Source organism: Tripterygium wilfordii, chromosome 9 (genome assembly GCF_013401445.1).
Source record: "Tripterygium wilfordii isolate XIE 37 chromosome 9, ASM1340144v1, whole genome shotgun sequence".
NCBI lineage: Eukaryota > Viridiplantae > Streptophyta > Magnoliopsida > Celastrales > Celastraceae > Tripterygium > Tripterygium wilfordii.
This window is the reverse complement of record NC_052240.1, coordinates 12,773,697-12,791,664: the sequence shown is the minus strand read 5'-3', so window position 1 is coordinate 12,791,664 and position 17,968 is coordinate 12,773,697. Positions and strand designations below refer to the sequence as shown.

The 17,968-nt window shown below is 38.3% G+C and overlaps 4 protein-coding genes across 18 annotated transcripts; all 4 read right to left on the bottom strand.

Moving 5' to 3' along the window:
- Positions 1-476: 476 nt before the first annotated feature.
- On the bottom strand, positions 477-3,105 carry LOC120005038 (WD repeat-containing protein VIP3-like). Its single transcript, XM_038854467.1, has 2 exons — positions 2,749-3,105; positions 477-1,213 (listed from the first exon to the last, which is right to left on the bottom strand). The coding sequence occupies exons 1-2, from the start codon at positions 3,085-3,087 to the stop codon at positions 587-589; spliced, it is 966 nt and encodes a 321-aa protein (XP_038710395.1). The 5' UTR covers positions 3,088-3,105; the 3' UTR covers positions 477-586.
- Positions 3,106-3,751: 646 nt separating this feature from the next.
- Positions 3,752-5,895, bottom strand: LOC120005111 (pollen-specific leucine-rich repeat extensin-like protein 1). The gene has a single exon (XM_038854582.1). It carries the CDS (start codon positions 5,558-5,560, stop codon positions 3,956-3,958), a length of 1,605 nt encoding a protein of 534 aa, XP_038710510.1. The 5' UTR covers positions 5,561-5,895; the 3' UTR covers positions 3,752-3,955.
- Positions 5,896-8,141: 2,246 nt separating this feature from the next.
- On the bottom strand, positions 8,142-11,220 carry LOC120004950 (60S ribosomal protein L18a-like protein). 2 transcript variants are annotated; one of them, XM_038854333.1, is made up of 5 exons: positions 11,053-11,220; positions 10,449-10,521; positions 8,856-8,982; positions 8,621-8,738; positions 8,142-8,465 (listed from the first exon to the last, which is right to left on the bottom strand). In XM_038854333.1, the coding sequence occupies exons 2-5, from the start codon at positions 10,468-10,470 to the stop codon at positions 8,412-8,414; spliced, it is 321 nt and encodes a 106-aa protein (XP_038710261.1). In that variant the 5' UTR covers positions 10,471-10,521; positions 11,053-11,220; the 3' UTR covers positions 8,142-8,411. The 2 variants fall into 2 exon arrangements, with proteins under 2 accessions (XP_038710261.1, XP_038710262.1); XM_038854334.1 differs by having other exon boundaries at positions 8,856-8,961.
- Positions 11,221-11,628: 408 nt separating this feature from the next.
- LOC120006616 (pentatricopeptide repeat-containing protein At1g04840-like) lies at positions 11,629-15,377 on the bottom strand. Of its 14 annotated transcripts, none has more exons than XM_038856706.1 (5): positions 13,778-15,377; positions 12,852-13,688; positions 12,517-12,725; positions 12,102-12,364; positions 11,629-12,013 (listed from the first exon to the last, which is right to left on the bottom strand). In XM_038856706.1, exons 1-2 carry the CDS (start codon positions 15,081-15,083, stop codon positions 12,856-12,858), a joined length of 2,139 nt encoding a protein of 712 aa, XP_038712634.1. In that variant the 5' UTR covers positions 15,084-15,377; the 3' UTR covers positions 11,629-12,013; positions 12,102-12,364; positions 12,517-12,725; positions 12,852-12,855. The 14 variants fall into 14 exon arrangements, with proteins under 14 accessions (XP_038712634.1, XP_038712633.1, XP_038712640.1 ...); XM_038856705.1 differs by having other exon boundaries at positions 12,102-12,361; XM_038856712.1 differs by having other exon boundaries at positions 12,102-12,361; positions 12,529-12,725.
- Positions 15,378-17,968: the final 2,591 nt, after the last annotated feature.

The window sequence follows — 17,968 nt, the reverse complement described above, 5'->3', positions numbered from 1 at the left end:
ATTGTTTTCAATTACGTGACGCCAATACAGTCAAACAAGTTAACCTCGATTAGTGGTATTGCTAGGGCTTAAGCAAAGTAGCTCAATTACGAAACCTTTTTTTTTTAATAAGCTGAGGGTAACCATCCCTAAACCCAAAATAATCCCTAGCTTCAGGTTATAAGTTTTATACAGGGTTGTACAAAAAATTATCGATATAATCGAATCAATCGATAACCAACCAATCAGGATTAATAAAAAAATCAGAAAAAACCGATTGTAACCGACCATTCTCACACCCCTAATGAACGTATCGTCGCAACGAACAATCGCTGGATTTGGGATTTTTTGCGTGGACGCCAGTTGTTAGTGGCTTAGCAACAAAACTAGTAAACTGGCATTGCCAGCGATGACTTGGATAGAGATTTCAAAGGCTCGCAGGATCACGTCCATACGCAGATTGGGCCTTGTTTATGGCCTGTCAAGAACCAAAGTTAATTAAAACCGAAAACCTTGAGAGCAATTATATAAATAACAGAGGTTGTACCTTACAAGTTACAAAAACTAAAGTTATTTTAATGTTTGCAGTAGCTAAAAACTAGATGCCTTAAGAGTAATCATAGAGCGAAATGCTCTTGTCATCCGATACACTGGCAAGCCGACCAAACCGCACACCAGTCCCTCCTGGCGGTCGGAAAGCCACGCCCCATACCTGATCTGAATGGTTGGTCATTGTCTGAACAGCAGCCCTCATACTGATATCCCACAGTCTTACAGTTTTATCACTTGAGCCTGTGGCAACAGCCAAGCCATCTGGACTTGCATCCACACTCAATACCCAGCTTGTATGACCAGACAAGGCAGCAATTAGAGTTTTTCCCTCAGAATCATAAATGTGCACATGAGCATCATCTGATGCACTAAAGAGTACCCGAGGTTCAGTAGGGGAGTACACAAGAGACCTCACAGGCATGGTGTGGCCTTCCAGGTGGTGTAGGAATTTGGCGCGAGCTACATCAAAAATAGAGATAGTGCCATCCATGGAGCCACAAGCAATTCGTTTCCCATCAGAACTCCATGCAACTGACAAGACAAACTTCTTGCTGCTGCTTTTATCAGTGGGCTTGCCACCTTCTGGCCGAGGTACTGATAGGGTTGCAATTAGTTTCCAAGTAGCAGAATCCCAAAGCTTGACAGAGGCACTACCTCCACCAGCAACTGCAAGAGTGGTACCCTGTAATGAGAGCCACTATCAACATCAGCAGGAATACAATTTAAACAGATTTTGAACCATTTTCCACCTTCTAGTTCAAGGCTAAGGTGTTTCTACAACAAATGCATAAACTACAAATAAACATAAATTTTCATGTAAATGAAAGGAACTTTCACAGTTACAAAAGAATGGAATTATATATTCCTTTGTAGTTAAATTCTGCAAGAAAGCAGAGGCAAGAAAACTTTAATTATCATCATCAAAGTCTTTATTCCAACAATTCGGGGTCAGTTACACGAGCCTATAAGAGAAACTTGCAGAGACAAGCAGAGGAAAAAAATCAGAATTCGTTAACAAAAAAATTACAGAGGGCATATATATAAGAACTTTAAAATGAAGTTCCCAGGTTGAAAAGAGATCTAGTTTTGGCTGTCCAAGCGTTTTTTGATAATTCAATTCATTGAAACTCAAACCTGGACCCCATGAGTAGCACTCTGATATGAAAGAATGCGAAAGCATTCTGTTACTCTAATAATGAATTACAGAGTATTCTGCTCAATCTGATCGAGTACAACATATGAACAGAAGCAAACAAGTAAAATCCCTTATTTGTCACACACAAAAAAAAAACCTTTCCAACAAATGACACTCAAAATTACCAAACACAAGAACTACCAAAGAATACTAGGCTAAAATATTCTTAACAAAAAGAATTTTAAAAAAACTATGCCCTACTAAAAGCACGCAGAATACATGTATTGATAAAAAAATAAGCATTTAAGTAACACACCCATAGTTATCATGCAGTTAAAACCATGATAAAATAAATATGAATCCTTAACAAACACAAAGATAACCTAAAATTACATATCAGTAAATAAGTGGCTAAGCATATGTTCTCTTCTGATACAAAAGGAAAAAAGTAATGCAATGCATTAAAATTTTTGGATTTCCTTTCCACGTACTGAGGAGTTCATCTTAAATATAAGATCAATGATAATCTCCTTAGCATGTGAGTAACATGTTGATAGAACCTTTCCAACAACTGCCATTAATCATGAGAGATTAAAAAAAAAACTCACTTTCGTTCTTCTATTTTCAAAAATGCATTGCCAAAAAGAGTTTGGGAAAACATTGAAATAGTAAACAGGTAATAACTTCACATCAGCACCAGAAAATTAGTATCACAAATTATACAGATGTATTTTTAAACATATTCAGAGTTTAAGCCATAATTCACAGCCAAGTTCTCCACCCAGAACAGGATTTAAATCTGTGAAATAGTATAGCCAATGCAAAAGCACTTCCAAGCTGCTTGATCACTTCCACTTGAATACAGTGTCACTGTTTTATTTTCAAGACGACCTCCATTTTTTTCAATGATTATATAGAAATATATAGTGGTTTCTTATAATTTCCCTTTAGTCTCATATGAGATAACATATATTATTGTAATAAACCGAGAAACATATGAGAATTCATGCATCCACCCCCAAAAATACTGTAATGTTTGGATTAGTATCCTAAATAACACTACTTTAACTTCGTATAATTACCCTTGGATCAAACTGCATCTGCCAAACCTCAGAAGGAGGAGCTTCAAGGGTGGCAATTGTCGCATTAGTGTCGACATCAAAGACACGAACAAAGCTGTCAAGCGAAGCCGATGCGGCAATGACCCCAGATGGGTGGGCTGCCACTGAAACCACACCCAAACAGTGACCCGTATTCGTGCGCTCCAATTGAAGATCGTCTGCGCGCCACAGCTTGACCGTCTCGTCTAGAGAACCAGTAAGGAGTAAGGCAGGCCGAGAGGTGGTGGCCGGAACCCAAGTAGTCGCCCACACAGAGTCATCGTGAGCGTTGTCGACGGACGAGAGACCAGCTAATTTCATGGTTTGGGAGTGAGATAAAACCCTAAAAATGTTTGGGGATTATTTTGACTATTTGCCAAAACATGAGTTTCTGGATCGAGCGTCTAGATTACACCACGTGTTGTGATCCAAATTATCCGATTTTCATTTTTTAGATAATAAATATCTGATTTTCATTGAAAGATTATTGAGAAATTCAAAATACCGTGAAGTGGTTAATGCTGTCAATCAGCCCAACTTGATATCTTAGTGGGCCACAGAGGATTTGATTGACGAGGACCGCTTTCACTTAAGTGGGCCTGGGAATTGGGCAGTTGCCAAGATTCACAGGCGAATGCTTGGACGGATTCTCCCACCAAATGGGCTGCTACTCGGATAAACCGTTACATAAGTATAAAAATGAAGAAACAAAAGTGTGGGACGATTTGATATACCTCCCAAATTATTAGATTATAATTGTAGATTCTACTATTCTAAACGAATTGAATTAGAATTTTAGATTATGTTATTCTAAACGAATTGAAGAGCCCCGATCCGTAAAATATACACAGTTCCAAACTGGTAACATCAAATTGCAATACCATCAATAAGCAAGTGACTCCACAAGGTGAACAAAAAAAACCACCGGAGCATGCCTAAATACCATCAAGAAAATTATGGCACACAACCACAGCTAGTCACCGACTATACTTGTCACTTGATCAAACACATGTTCAAACTTAAATTCCACTTCATATCCTCCACCAGGAGCTCCAAGAGTGAATAAAAAGCAATTCTTCAGGCCCCATTTCATCTATAATTTCTATTATAATTAATATTATTGATTATTCTCTACCTTCAAAGCCCAAAAGCATATAGTACTGCACCTACAAGTAACTTTCTACCAACGCTAGGGGCCTAGTCCTGGGCCTAAGTTTGGGCCTGGTCCACGGTCCAAATTGCGGTTCTCCTTCGCGGAATTCATCTTCTCGAGTCTCCACTCATCTCTCAGCCTAGCAATGAATGCTTCAGCCTTTACGTTCACATCGGGACTTGGACAGAACGCGGATTCCATGACACCATCACCACCGTCCATCGTGTTGACCGTGTCGGGATTTCCCTTAGTCGATGAAACATAAAGATCATCCAATTCGGGAGAGCTACATCTTGAATTGTGAGTGCTCCGTGTTCTAACAAAATCCCCTCGAGTCAGAGGCGGAGGCAGAGGCGGCATTTGAATTAACCGAGATTGTCCTCCGTTATTCGCTGTTTCATTATAGAATCGGTCGGTTCTTGTCGGCAATGGAGGCCGGCCCGTTGTGCCCTCAGGTCGCCTTCGGGATGATTCTGGTCGAGGAGTTTGTGGAGCCTCCGGTGGTGGTGGTGTCGGAGTTTGGCTCTTTTTAGGTTTTGATGATCGAGGTGGAGGTGGTGGCGGTGATGGTGGTGCGGAGCAGGAGTGAATTCTCTTACTTTTGCTTCCTTTTCTAAATAGATTATGAAAGACAGATGGCGGAGGTGGAGGCGGGGATGGTGGCGGTCTTGTGGAATAAACAGGTTCTTCTGGAGCGTGATCAGAATAATCATCTGATGGGTTTTTTCTTTTCAGCCTTTTCTTCTTTCTCTTTGTTTGACTGTACAGTGAAGTCAAAGCCATCTTTATCTCGTTCCTTGCATTACTCATTTTCCGTTCACTTTTCGAATACTTCCGCTCCGTTTCAACAGTCGGAACCGAAGGCGGCGGTGGTGGCCTTGGCGGTGGCGGAGGTGGAGGCTGGGATTTAATCTTCTCGAATCCAGCATTACAGTGATCACTCGAATTCTCAACCTTCCGTTTATGGCCAACGGACCTATATGCTCTTCTTGGCTTCTGATGTCTTGTGGACGGAGGAGGCTGCGGCGGCGATGGTGGTGGCGGCGCCGGAGAATTCGACGGAGACGGTGGAGAAGTAGAAGAACTGAGCACAAAAGTATCCACTGGAATCTCCTTAGGCTCGTCCTGAATTTCACTCTCCTGTCTCCGATGGCGATGAAAATTTAATACATCCGCCTCCAGTGACCGATATTTACTCAAATCGAAGTCATCGAAGAACCTGAACCGGTTCTCCCCGGTTTCCCCAACCGAATCTTGTCTCAGATCCGGGTACGAGCTACTATTCCTCTTCAGCCGGCCCGCACCACTCGCCGGGGTCGTATTATAGTACCGATGATCAATCCACTCATTCGAAACCGAATTTCGTGACGTCTTTTGCTCAATCGCGTACGGCATCGTATTGCCTTCATCAGCGATCGGTTCATCTTCGTTTCGTCTAGCGAAAATGCCACAAATAACAGCAAACGAGACTAATAACACATTGAGTGAGTCCCAACCTTTCTTTACTGAAATTGGACGGAGAATGTGAGAGGATAAGGAGAGAAGCGAGAGTAAAAGGATCAAAGCAATTGTAGGCAAGAGAATGATTAGAAGTGGCAGAGGAAGAAGTGGAGCCGCCGGCGAGTAGCGACGGCGAGGCATGGAGGATTGGGAGGCTGAATGCTGAGTTGTGTAGGAGAGGAGGTGGTTGGGGGTCTATATATGTTTTTTTTTTCTTTTTTAACTTTTTTATTGACTTTGAAAGCAAGTGTTTTTTGCTTGTTATAGGCGTAGTGCTTGGCGTTAAGAGACTGAGATACAGTGAGATGGTATTGTTTTAGTAATGAAATTAATAATGTCATTTGGAAAATGACATGCATACATTTTAAATGTTAATTAAGTTAAATAATTAGGTTGTTTACATCAATTTTTAGCTGTTTTTAAATGTAATTGAAAAAAAAAATTGATGAAGTGTGCCCGTATAATATTTTAATTAATAATTGGCAAGAAAATAGGAGGGAGAGTATTTTAAGTACAAAAGTTTCGTATTCAAACACACCTGTAAAATGCGTGCCCTAATCCCGTGTAGGGAAATTCTCAAGGATGCGGTACTCTCGTCAGGGGGTTTTATTATACCATTCAAAGGGCAATGTCTTTGAGAGATTCATATGATAAAAAAAAAAAAAAAAAACTAAATTCAAAATATACTAATTGTTATAAACAAAGTGACTTGTAATTTATTTGGTGGATGAACCCATCAATGGAGCCTCCTAAAAAAATTATTATATGTATTGTAGTGAGAAAGAGGCCGGATAGACATTGCTATGCCCCACCCAATAATGTTAAATTTAATACTCCAAGGTGACCCAACTTTTGAGCACGTACACTAATCTTCCTGACTGAATAAGTTGAAGGTTTTTCCGTTCCTTATAGAAAATAATGCTATGTCTGTGAACAAATAGTTGGTAGAGAGAGTAATCATGCCCAATAAATATGACAAAATAGAAAGTCCTTAAAGATATCTTCTCAAGCATGTCTCTTTGTCCAAATTAAAAAGATTAGTTCCAAAAAAATGATTAAATGGGTGTTTTGGACTATTGGCGTTGCTTGTTGGGCTTTGTCACAAGAAGCAATAGTCCATACGAGAAGGAAGTACAAAGGGACAGCTTTTATCTATGTAATTGGAGCGCCTGTAATGATTGAAATATTGCCCTTTACAATAATAACACCAATATAAGATGCCTTTAGCTTCCCCCTTTGTCCATCAATGCCCAATGGAGCATGTTTAAAACCCTATTTCCCCTTTAAACTATCCACAATCACTATTTTATTGAGTCAGAGCATATTAACATTATTTACGCCGGTAATTACTTGGGTGATAGCATAGTTGGTGACTTTTTCTAGGGTCAAACCGTATGGAACAATACCCTTATTTGTCGTGCATTGTGAGCTTGTGCTTTGACTAAATTTGTCATTGTTGTTAGTTGAAAAACTTCTGTGCGTTTGGGTCTGAATGCCCGGATTTAGACCTATGTCAACTATTCAAAAAGCAAACTTGTCCTTTGTCATTCTCGATTACTCAAAAAATCATTTAAACGAGTGAAATGTAAGTAATTACATTTATTCACTAGGCAATTAGGGCGAATAGATGATTTAGGTATATACTTAGAGAGGGTGGAATGATTAAAACATTCAGAAATTGATGCAAAATGAAAAATAAATATATTTTTTGATACAAATATCTTAATTATCATGCTAAACGAGTTTAAGCCGTTCGTTAAGACATCAAACACTTGATGATATGTTAGTACTACCCATCAAAATTTTTAAAAAAGAAGAGTCACCACACCTTAACCACTTTTAGGCCCATTCATCAAAAGTATGATGGAGATGGAATTGATGATATGAATATTAATGCAAGAGACTAAAATCTCTACCTTTGACAACTATGTTTTCACTTTCTGATGAGAGGGAGTGCTATACATATATAGTTATAAAGACAAGTTCTTTTTTTATCTCATCTTTTAATCTCAATCGTCGGATTCAAATTTCACTTTAAACCTTTTTACCCACAAACCCTAGATTATTATGCCTTTTGTCTCCAACAACTCTTTAGTACTTAGGTGGGAATTTTTTGGGTTGAAAAGTTGAATCATTGCTTGACATTTGACAATTAAACTAGGCCTCAAAATCATTGCAACATATAGCACCCCAGCTAAGAATTACTGTGGTTAAAAAAATGTATGATTTGAAGCGTCTATATATGTGTGTAGCACTCGAGACTAGTTCATGTCCCTACACAACTTTGAAAACTTTGGAGGGTCCATGGGCCTCAAATATTTCCCTTGAAGATGCAGCATCCCTACCTAAGCCAGGAGAGCAAGGGAGCTGAGGAGTTGTGTGATCTGTTGTCGATGCTACATTGAGTGGGAACCTTTGGGAATTGGGACCTGCTTTCTTGTACAACAAAGTGTGTATTGCATTTTAGCCAAAGAAATACATGGTTTTTGTGAAAAGACCATAAAACGGTGCGTTTCACATTGCTGTGGACCTTGAATCCTGCTTTTTGGTGAACCTCGGTCGCCCACGCTTCTTTTAAGTCTTTCAAGTCAGTGTTTACGAAATATTTACTCTATTATCAATTCATTTGGGAGGATTACTTGATTATGCCATGTGGTCCAAGTAAATTATTTACAAGCAATCTCAACCTCCCATCTCACAATACTTGTACCATGGAAACATCAAACATGTATAATAATCTATGTTCAGGAAATAATTTCTCCACTATACCTCTTCATAACTGTTAAGAGGGAGGACTGGAAATTCCTCTTCCTTCCTGCCAAGTTTGCAAGTCTGTTTTAGGGTTGGGAATTCCATTTGTCACCACATTTTCTTCCTACCCTTCTGCGCAAAGTATATATTTACCAAATACGTGCAATTCACCAAAGTCTTTTGAGTCATCTTCTTGAAAATCTAGGGGTGCTGGAGCCACTAGTAAATTGATCATCCGACGTTACAATAGTAGACTAGCTACTATGATCACCACTGCAACCGAACATACCATTGCCTACATCAACAATTATATCCAAGTAAGAATGCTAGTAGCCTGTTTTACATTTTGGAGTAAAGTTTAATAAATACAATTGCATAAACAAGATAATGGCAAGAATAAAGAGAATTTCTTGTGACAGGATCAGGACTGACTATTGACAAAACACTTACAGCAATTGCAGAGGCAGCAAGGCCTGCTCGTTCCCTAGGATCCTTGCGGTAGTAATTTCCAAAATAAAGAATAGTAGCATAATACCACATGAGAGGAAATGCAAATCCTAAAAGAAAACTGCAACAACAGAGGCAAACATAAGACGAAAAGAGTTGGGGCAAATCTACAACAAAGGATCCAAACATCAGAAGGGAGAATCAGGGTTGTGGGAGGAGAAGATTAGAAGCTACTCACGAAAACCATCCAATTCCACAACCAAAGCATGGAAGAGGTTTGTCATAAATCCCAGCTTCGAGGTCCTCCGGATCCCTAATAATGGTATAGTTGCCCCTTTCATGATCTGCAGCATTTGTTGCTCGCACTATTGAGATAATAAATGTCATTCAATGGTTAAAATAAATAAAACAAGTAGTTTCTGCATATTTGTTTCATCAATGAGAATTTGAAACAATCAAGTGACCAATTAGGAGAATTCAAGTATATATTTTTTGTCACATGAAACTAGATTAATTTGAACATACTGAAATCAATTGTCAAATGATGGAATAAATGACAGTTAAAACAGGATTTAACAATATACACTTTTCTTTTGATGATCGGTATCAATTAGAGAGACTGCTTTATTATAAGTGGAGGAAGGGAAAGGTGAACCTAGTTTTTTATGAGACAAGCATTAACACAAGGAGCATCAAACTCCTACAAGTTACTATGAAAACATTTGTGAGGATATTAACGCATTTTCTGATAGTCCCAATCCAGATATTATTCTAAAAACGGCCCTGATGGATGCATACATAACTTGAGCGGAAACAAGAAACTAAACGCGACAAATATTTTCCACATATATGAAGAGATATATTAACTTCAGGATGACTGCCAAAGGCACATGGGAAATACACACTTTGAATAACGAAGAATATCTTGCAGATGGCCTCAAAAGGTCAAGATGCTTATCAGACCCTAATTTCACTAACTCTAGGCTCCTTCTCAATCCTTCAGTGTGTCCTGAGGACTAGGACCAACATCTGTGAAACCAAGAAGTCTTTCATTATATTAGCTAATTTGGTACTTGTATCACCTCATGGTAGAGAGTCAACATCCATAAAGCTCTTTCAAGCACCCGTTGCATGCCCTTGTACAGATAACTGCCTCAGCATTATTTATATTTAGAATACTCCTGAATTCAAAACTGCTTCTGTCTAATTCATTCAGATGGATTATGAGATGACCATTCTTGAATATCAGAGAAAAAAAGTGTTGAATGACAATTGTAACATACAATAACAACAATATCTTCAGAGAAAATAGTGTCGAACGGCAAGTGGAACATACATAACAACACTATCCTTTTTTTTTGTGGTCATACACTTTTCATAGTACCAACAACATTTTATGACGTGAGAAGATCTAAATGATCTAAGGGTGAATTATGATAATCAATTTGTAAGGTCGAGCATATAGCAGCTTATGAAGAAAAAGACAACTATACAAAATATTACAAATTCCATCCCATTACCTGCCTTATCGAATTTTTTTCCTAATGAAAAAACCCTGCCTAAATCTTAATGTTTGTTTTACTGCACTGTTTTTGCTCCCACAAAAGCCAATTTTTCATGTAGCCTAGTTGTTCCTAATAATATATAGGCATAAAGGGTGTGTTGCTGCAGAGGTTGACTTGCGAGGTCCTGTTCCAAAGAGGAGAAATTAAACAAAGTACCATGAAGCTAAGCTACCATATTCTCGTTCCAAGCATTACTGAATGATTACTGACATGAAACTGTCCACACAGAAGTGGGGAGACATAAATACTCAAAGAAAGATGCATACTCTGATCCATGTGGACCGGCATAGACGTATCCAGCACGGGGAGGATCTTAGTTCGGTTTCTCCCCTCAAATACCTGTTCCGAAAATTTAAGAAAGAAGAGTATATTTGAATTCAGTTTCAAACGAACTTGCATAGTCACTCACATTCAAAAAAATTTGAGACAGATGAAAAAAAGAGGACAATATATGAAAATCAGAAGACGGAACCAACCATCTGAAACTCTTAAAGAAACATAAACAAAGCCTGTACTTATGTCCAATGTCTTTTCCCTTGAATATCCTCTTAATCCTTAAACTCCACACACAAAGGTAACTGAGTGCTCTTGATTGCAGTTATTGATCAATAACAAATAATTTCGTCTATTGAAACCCTAAACCAAGAATCGTAACACGAATTTCCCTTTTAAAGAGCAAAATTCATCGGCACACAAATAACCAGTAATCTGATACATGTATATCGGAGTTGAATATAAATAATCAAATCCATATATCTTGAATTCTATCTAGACCTAAAAGTATCAGAAGATCGCGAAAACTAGGCACGGAATATGAACAACAACATCGCAAAAGGAGAAAAATTAGAAGAAGAAGAAGAGCAAACTTGCCTGGTTTGAGAAGAAACAGAAACTGAAGAGTAAAACCGGGAGTTACGAAGGCAGCTTTAGATCAGCGGAAGCAACCAAGCAAGGTTTGTATGTAAAGAGGAGTGTTTTCTTCAGTGTGTTTACTATTTCTCTGAAAACCGAGCGACTCGACTCGACTCGACTCGACTCTCTCCACTCGTCTTTGATGTTTTTTTGTAAATTCCGTTTCTAAATTCTAATAAAAATTCGACTTTTACAAAATTATTTTAGTTAAGAATTATTCAAATTGAACTTTCAACCCAAAAAAAGAAAAAAAAACTCAAATCGAAGTAATCATCATATTAAATTATTAATAGGGTATTTAAAGAGGATCGACTTATTCAAAAACACGTTTCCTTGTTAAAAATAATAATAATATAATTTTGCCATATATATAAATTATAGTGTTGATTGCTACAAAATGGATGATGATTTTTTTATTTGAGTTGTTATTTTGTCCCTAACTAGAAAATAATTGCTTACCAATTGGGCTAGGAAAAGAAAATAAAGAATTACATTTACAGGGTGACAGACAAAGTAGAAACTCCAATCCAAGGATTTTTGTCTCTAAAAAAAAAACAATCACGATTGCTTTGTTAGAGTCTGCCATACAGTCCAGTCCACACACAGATTATTGAGAGTTTGTGCCAAACCAGGAGACTTCCTAAGTCCTAATATAGGGTAAACTCCTTCACATCTGAAATATACCTAACGTTACTAGAGAAATCGTTCATAGAAGATCACTTTGTCTGAATCCTTTTAACAGTTTGTGTGCACTTGAAGAAAATCTTCTTCTTTAAGTTGCTTTCACTCAGATATTGGCACATCTTTGGAGAAGCATGATGATTATCTAGTTGCCTCCGCGCCATAAAAAAATTCCCACCAAGAACCTGGCAATGCTCACATCTTTTCTTCCTAAATGCTTCCTGTATGATGTGCATTTCTGCAAAATCCTCAAAACAAATCAACTTTAGTATCCAACCATCACATACTCAAGTTAATTCAAATGTGACTCAAAGCTAAAATTAGACCTTTAGTGTGCAAACCATATAAAATTCTTGTTGACGAATGGGCGCCAAGAAAATCCACATGGGCACCTGCATTCTAGGAGCAAGAGGGTCTCCGCTAGGCCCAGGCAGCTGTAAAGAATGTTAATCCTATGCTTAAGCTTGGGTTTGATCAGCTGTACTCCCCATACCTACCTCCATTTCTTTGTAGTCTCTCTGTGGACAAAGAGATATGATTGCTTGGGACTTCTATCTCAAAGGATAAGGCCAAGCAAAGGGTTATTCTGCTATATGTCCCAAAAGAAACGTGTAAGGAAAAGGAAGTTAAAATAAGATGAAGAACAATATATCTGCAAGAAAGAAAACATGTCACATTTTTTCAAACACATGAAAGCAAAGAAAAGTCTACACCTATTGACCAGAAGACATCAATAAATACCTGAAACTCTACCTTCTAGTGAGCGGCTGGAAGTATTGGTAAATGGTTTTGCAGATTCACCAGCTGCAGGAATATCTACTGATTGTGAACTATTTAGTTGGGAGATACAATGTCTAAAATCATGAAGCCATGATATATGCGGGGAAATTTTCAAATATAAGAAGCTCAGATATACTATCTCTGCCCTTGTGCAATAGAATAAATCAAACCTATCCATATAAAAAGCAGAGACACTTGAAATGCTGGCTATTAATGCAATAATCTCGAGTCATATGGCATTTAATATAGTTACTACGAAATTGTCGATGTCCAAGGTTTAGGTTAGCCACACGTACCATGTTACCAGAACTCTCTGCATGAGCAGGTCCCTTCCCTAAAATGATGGAACCGCTTTATGTCTCTGACTACAATCTCCCTTTGACTTACCTTACTAGCATATTTCATAAATGCATGACAATCCCCACAAATTCGAAGGTTTTTCATGATCCTTATGGTCATCCCTGGAGAAGTATGAAGAAGCCCAAAAGCAAGTGCCAACTTCTCACTGTGACTTCCCAGTGCGCCTTCCTTCTCTTCTTCTTCAATATTATGAAGTACCCATTTAGTTTCAGGCCGGTAACCTTGCAACCTCACTGCTGCCGTCACTTCCTCCAATTTCAAGTACAATTTATCAGCATTCTCACGAGTACTATCACCAACCATGAAACTATGCACATGGCCCCCCACCTCAATATAACTCCACCCAGGATCTTTAGAGAAAGATCTGTTCTGCATCAAAGTTCTTACCCTCTCCACATCTTCCCATCTCCCGACTGCAGCATAAACATTTGAAAGGAAGACATAGTTCCCATGGTGTTTGGGTTCCAGTTCCAGAAGCTTCTTTGAGGCTAATTCAGCCATTTCAATATTTTTATGGGCCCTACAAGCACAGAAGAGAGCTCCCCATACCACAAAATCAGGATTTACAGGCATGCTTTCAATGAAGCTGAGAGCTTCCTTTAACTGGCCTGCTCGGCCTAACAGATCGACCATCAATGTATAATGTTTCATGGTGGGCTCAATGGAATAATCAAGCGTCATGCTGTCAAAAAAATTAAGTCCAAGATTTACTTGTCCAGAATGTGAGCATGCTGTTAGAATGGCAAGGAACGCAATCCCATCAGGTTTGATACCTACAGACGTGGCAAGTATAATTTTCATCAAGAAGTAATTTAAAAAACAGAAACTGAATTGAATTACCACAGCTAGTAAAATGACAGACCTGCATACATCATATGTTTGAAGCATTGAATAGCTTGCTCAAAACATCCATGGATTGCCCAACCCCATATCATAGCAGTCCAAGTCAAAATGTCTTTATCTTTTGTCTCACCAAACACCTTACTCGCATGCTCGATATTCCCACATTTTGCGTACATGTCCACCAGAGCAGTTCCAATAGCCCCATTCAACCGAATAGCATTGTTGGATATATAGTTGTGAATTTGAACTCCAGTTTTAAGGGCGCCAATTCTGGCACAAGCTGAAAGAGCAGAAACTATAGTGAGTTCATTTGGCCTCACACCTTCTTCCAGCATCCTGAAAAACATCTTCAATGACTGTTCAAGGTCACCATTCTGCAACAAACCATTAACCATTGTGGTCCAAGAAACCACATTTTTCTCTGGCATCAGATCAAAAAACTTCCAAGCTTGATTCGAGTCCCCATTTCTTAGAAGTCCATTGATCAAACTATTCCAAGAAACCAAACTCCTCTCTGGCATTGCCTCAAAAAGCTCCATAGCCTTTTTCATCTTTCCCACTTTACAACAACCATTAATCAAAACATTCCACAATAATATATTACCACTCTTACTTGTCTCAGGACTTTCATCAAACAACTTAAATGCCAAGCCTAACTCTTCAACTTTTACATACATATCCACCAAAGAAACTCGAACAAATGAATCAAACTCAATTCCACACTTCAAAATCCCTCCATGGCAAGCCCCACCAATCCTTCCCCAACACAAAGCTGCAGCCGATTTGAGTATAAACGGATACGTAAGCCTGTCAGGTTTAACATTTAACCTCAACATAAGCCCAAAATGAGAAATGGAGCTCTCGAAACGGGAATTCTCTGTAAGCCCACGAATCAAAGCATTAAATGAAAACGTGTTCTTGGGTTCGAATTGGCGAAAGATGCAAATCGCGTAATCCACAGACTTAAGTAAGGACGACGCAGAAATCAACTGGGTCGTGATACGGCTGTTGAAAACGAGGCCGAGACGGAGGATCTTGGCGTGGATTTGGTAGAGTTGGAGGGTGTTCTTAGAGGAGTGAATGAGAGATATGAATTGGGTTTCGATGGGATTTTGGGAAATTTCAGAAGAGAGAGAATTGGGTCTTTTGGCCATTGCCATTGCGGCGGGGGTGTTTGGTCTGGAGAGTACACGGAGAGAAGCCATTGCATTTACTTTAATGGCTGGAGAAAGATTTCCCCGAGCATTAACAAGCCTATAACAAATATTTTCGTCTATTGACCAAGAATCGTAACTCGAATTTCCCTTTTCAAGAGGAAAATTCATCAGCACACAAACAACCAGTCATCTGATACAGGTATATCAGATTCAAGATAAACAATCAAACCCAGGTTTCTCGAATTCTATCTAGACCAAAAAGTATAAGTAGATTGCGAAAGCAGGCACGGAATATGAACATCAACATCGCAACGAGAAAAATTAGAAGAAGAAGAAGAGCAAATTTGCCCGGTTGGAGAAGAAACTGGATTGAAAACCGGGAGTTGCGAATGCAGCTTTAGGTCAGCGAAAGCAAGCAAGGTTTGTCTGTTAAAGAGAAGCGGTTAATGTAATTTTGTTCACTGCAATATGTCCCTAGCTTTATTTTGATCACTCAATATTTAACTGTTCAAAATGATCACCCTAAATTATATTATATCAAGTTTCATTTTGTCCTCCCAATGTTTAACTATTTCAAAATGATCATTGAAAGTTGTATTATATTTCATTATAGTCATTTTTAATGATCATGTTAAAACATTTAAACATTATGATAATTACTATAATAAAACATATTACAGTTTAATGACCATTTTGAAAAAGTAATAAAATTATCTATTATTCACTTGAAACATTTCATCTTTCAACAACCAAAATGAAAATTTTGATATCTTTTAGTAACAAAAAATTCTATTAACCCGTTAAGAGAAGTGTGTTTTATTTGTATTCTATCCACTCGAACATGACTCTTTGTGGCACCTTCATTAATTTACACAAGAAACATAGGATTTCACATTTTTTGTTTCAAGATAGATTTTTTTTGGTCCTAACATCAAACAAAAAAAAAAAACAACCCTTCTTCTTCAAGCTGCTTTCACTCAGATATTGGCTGATCTTTGGAGAAGCATGATGATTGTCCAGTTGCCTTGATGCTTGCTGTAAAAAATTTCACCAAGAACCTGGCAATGCTCACAACTTTTCTTCCTAACTGCTTCTTATGAGATGCATTTCCGCAAAATCCTCAAAACAAATGCACTTTAGTATCCAACCACAACATATTGAAGCTAATTCAAATGTGATTCAAAATAAAACTATATTGTAAGTGCGCAAACAAAATACACTTCTTGTTGACTCCATATTCGAATGGGTGCCAAGAAAATCGACACTGACACCTTCACCGCTAGGCCAGGGCTTGGGAACGATCACAAGCCCGAATCTCTGGGCGCAGGCGGCTGTAAAGAATGTTAACCCTATGCCAAAGCTTGGGTTTTATCAGCTCTACTCCATACCTACCTCCATCTCTTTGTAGTCTCTCTGTGGACAAAGAAATGATTGCTTAGGAGTTGGGACTTCTTTCTCAAAGGATAAGGGCTAAGCAAAAGTTTATTACGTTAATACCTGTGCCTATTACGAGGCTCATCTGGATACAAGGGAACAGAAGCCTCTTCAAAAATGACATTGTAAAAGATACACTCATCCGGATGTAAAAGTAAAACACGGATAACTATCAGATAAGACAGATATTATATACTCATGCCCACCAATGATCAGGCATCGACGCTGGCTAGAACTAAATCCTCAAGACTACCAAGTTCATCCCAATGGGGTACTTAAGAGGGAAAGCAAACATGATCAATCACCACATGACACAAGATACAAAACCTATCCATCAAATGCCATAAACTTCCACACACCAGAACTCAAAATGACAACCAGACTTGAAGTCCGTCAATGGGTGAGTGATTCATTTTTATCCAATGACTTGGATACAATATGAATGGCGGAAACGAACGAAAGAATGATCCTAAATAGAAATGAATGGCGGAAACGAATACACATAATGGATTCCTTTCGATTTTCTTATACTCGTATAGCCGACCCCCAACTTTTGAAATAGGCTTGGATGATGATCCAGACAATGCATATCACCCAAAATCAGACCACGGGACATTATTCACAACATAATGGAGGAAAAGCCAAGCCAATCACATTACCGCCTATAACAAAAATTCTTTTGCAACAGTGATCGAAATCAATTCCATAACTCATTGCCTCTAGATGTCAAAGTTAACATAATATTATACTCTTTTAATCCTTCCATTTTAGAAATAAATATTAGATTTAAGATATGGTGCCACTCTATATAATATCAAATATAATATTACCATCCAAATCCAAATACAAAAGTTGTTTTCACAGTTATGTCATGTTCAATGGGTTGGATCCTTTTTGGAAACAGTTACCTTTTTTTTTCTAAGTCATGTTCTTATCTAGATGTGCAAATTGCAATTCAAAGTAGCTGATATGAGAAATCATGGTAGAGGAAATTGGGGGTTGGGGGGGAGGATGTAAGGGTTAAGGAGGAGAGAGGAGATAGATGAGAGAACTTACTTGATATGGAGCCGCATTGGTGAACGAAGATAAACGTGTGAAGGAGTGTGCCTCAAGAGGAAATAAACATAGATCATTCCGTGTTTTCACTTCCAATACAAAAAGAAGAAAACAATTAGTGTTTTCAAGTTTCCACTCATATACTGGAAAACACCTATATCAAACAACCCCATATATTTCCAGGAATGATATCCCATCACCTTTCCTTGTATATGAGTAGCCCTTGCAAAATATTGCTTGTATACTGGGTTCCCACGACTGAAACAATTTTTTTCTTTGTTTGTCCAACTAACTTCATTCTTGTTTGGATCTCTTGCGCTTATCAGCAATACTGCAATGCTGACTTTGGTCCTCACACTACATACATACACCCATGGACATATTCTCCTCCTTTTCTTCTGTCTAATGAGGTGCCAGAACCAACATAGTATACTGACAAACGATCAATTAGGGAAAATTAGCATACACCAGCAGTGAAATAAAAACTCCTCGGATTAAAATTTTACGCTAGAGACTATACTACAGCACCAGACAGGAAAATAACTGCTTCCTATGGAATATAA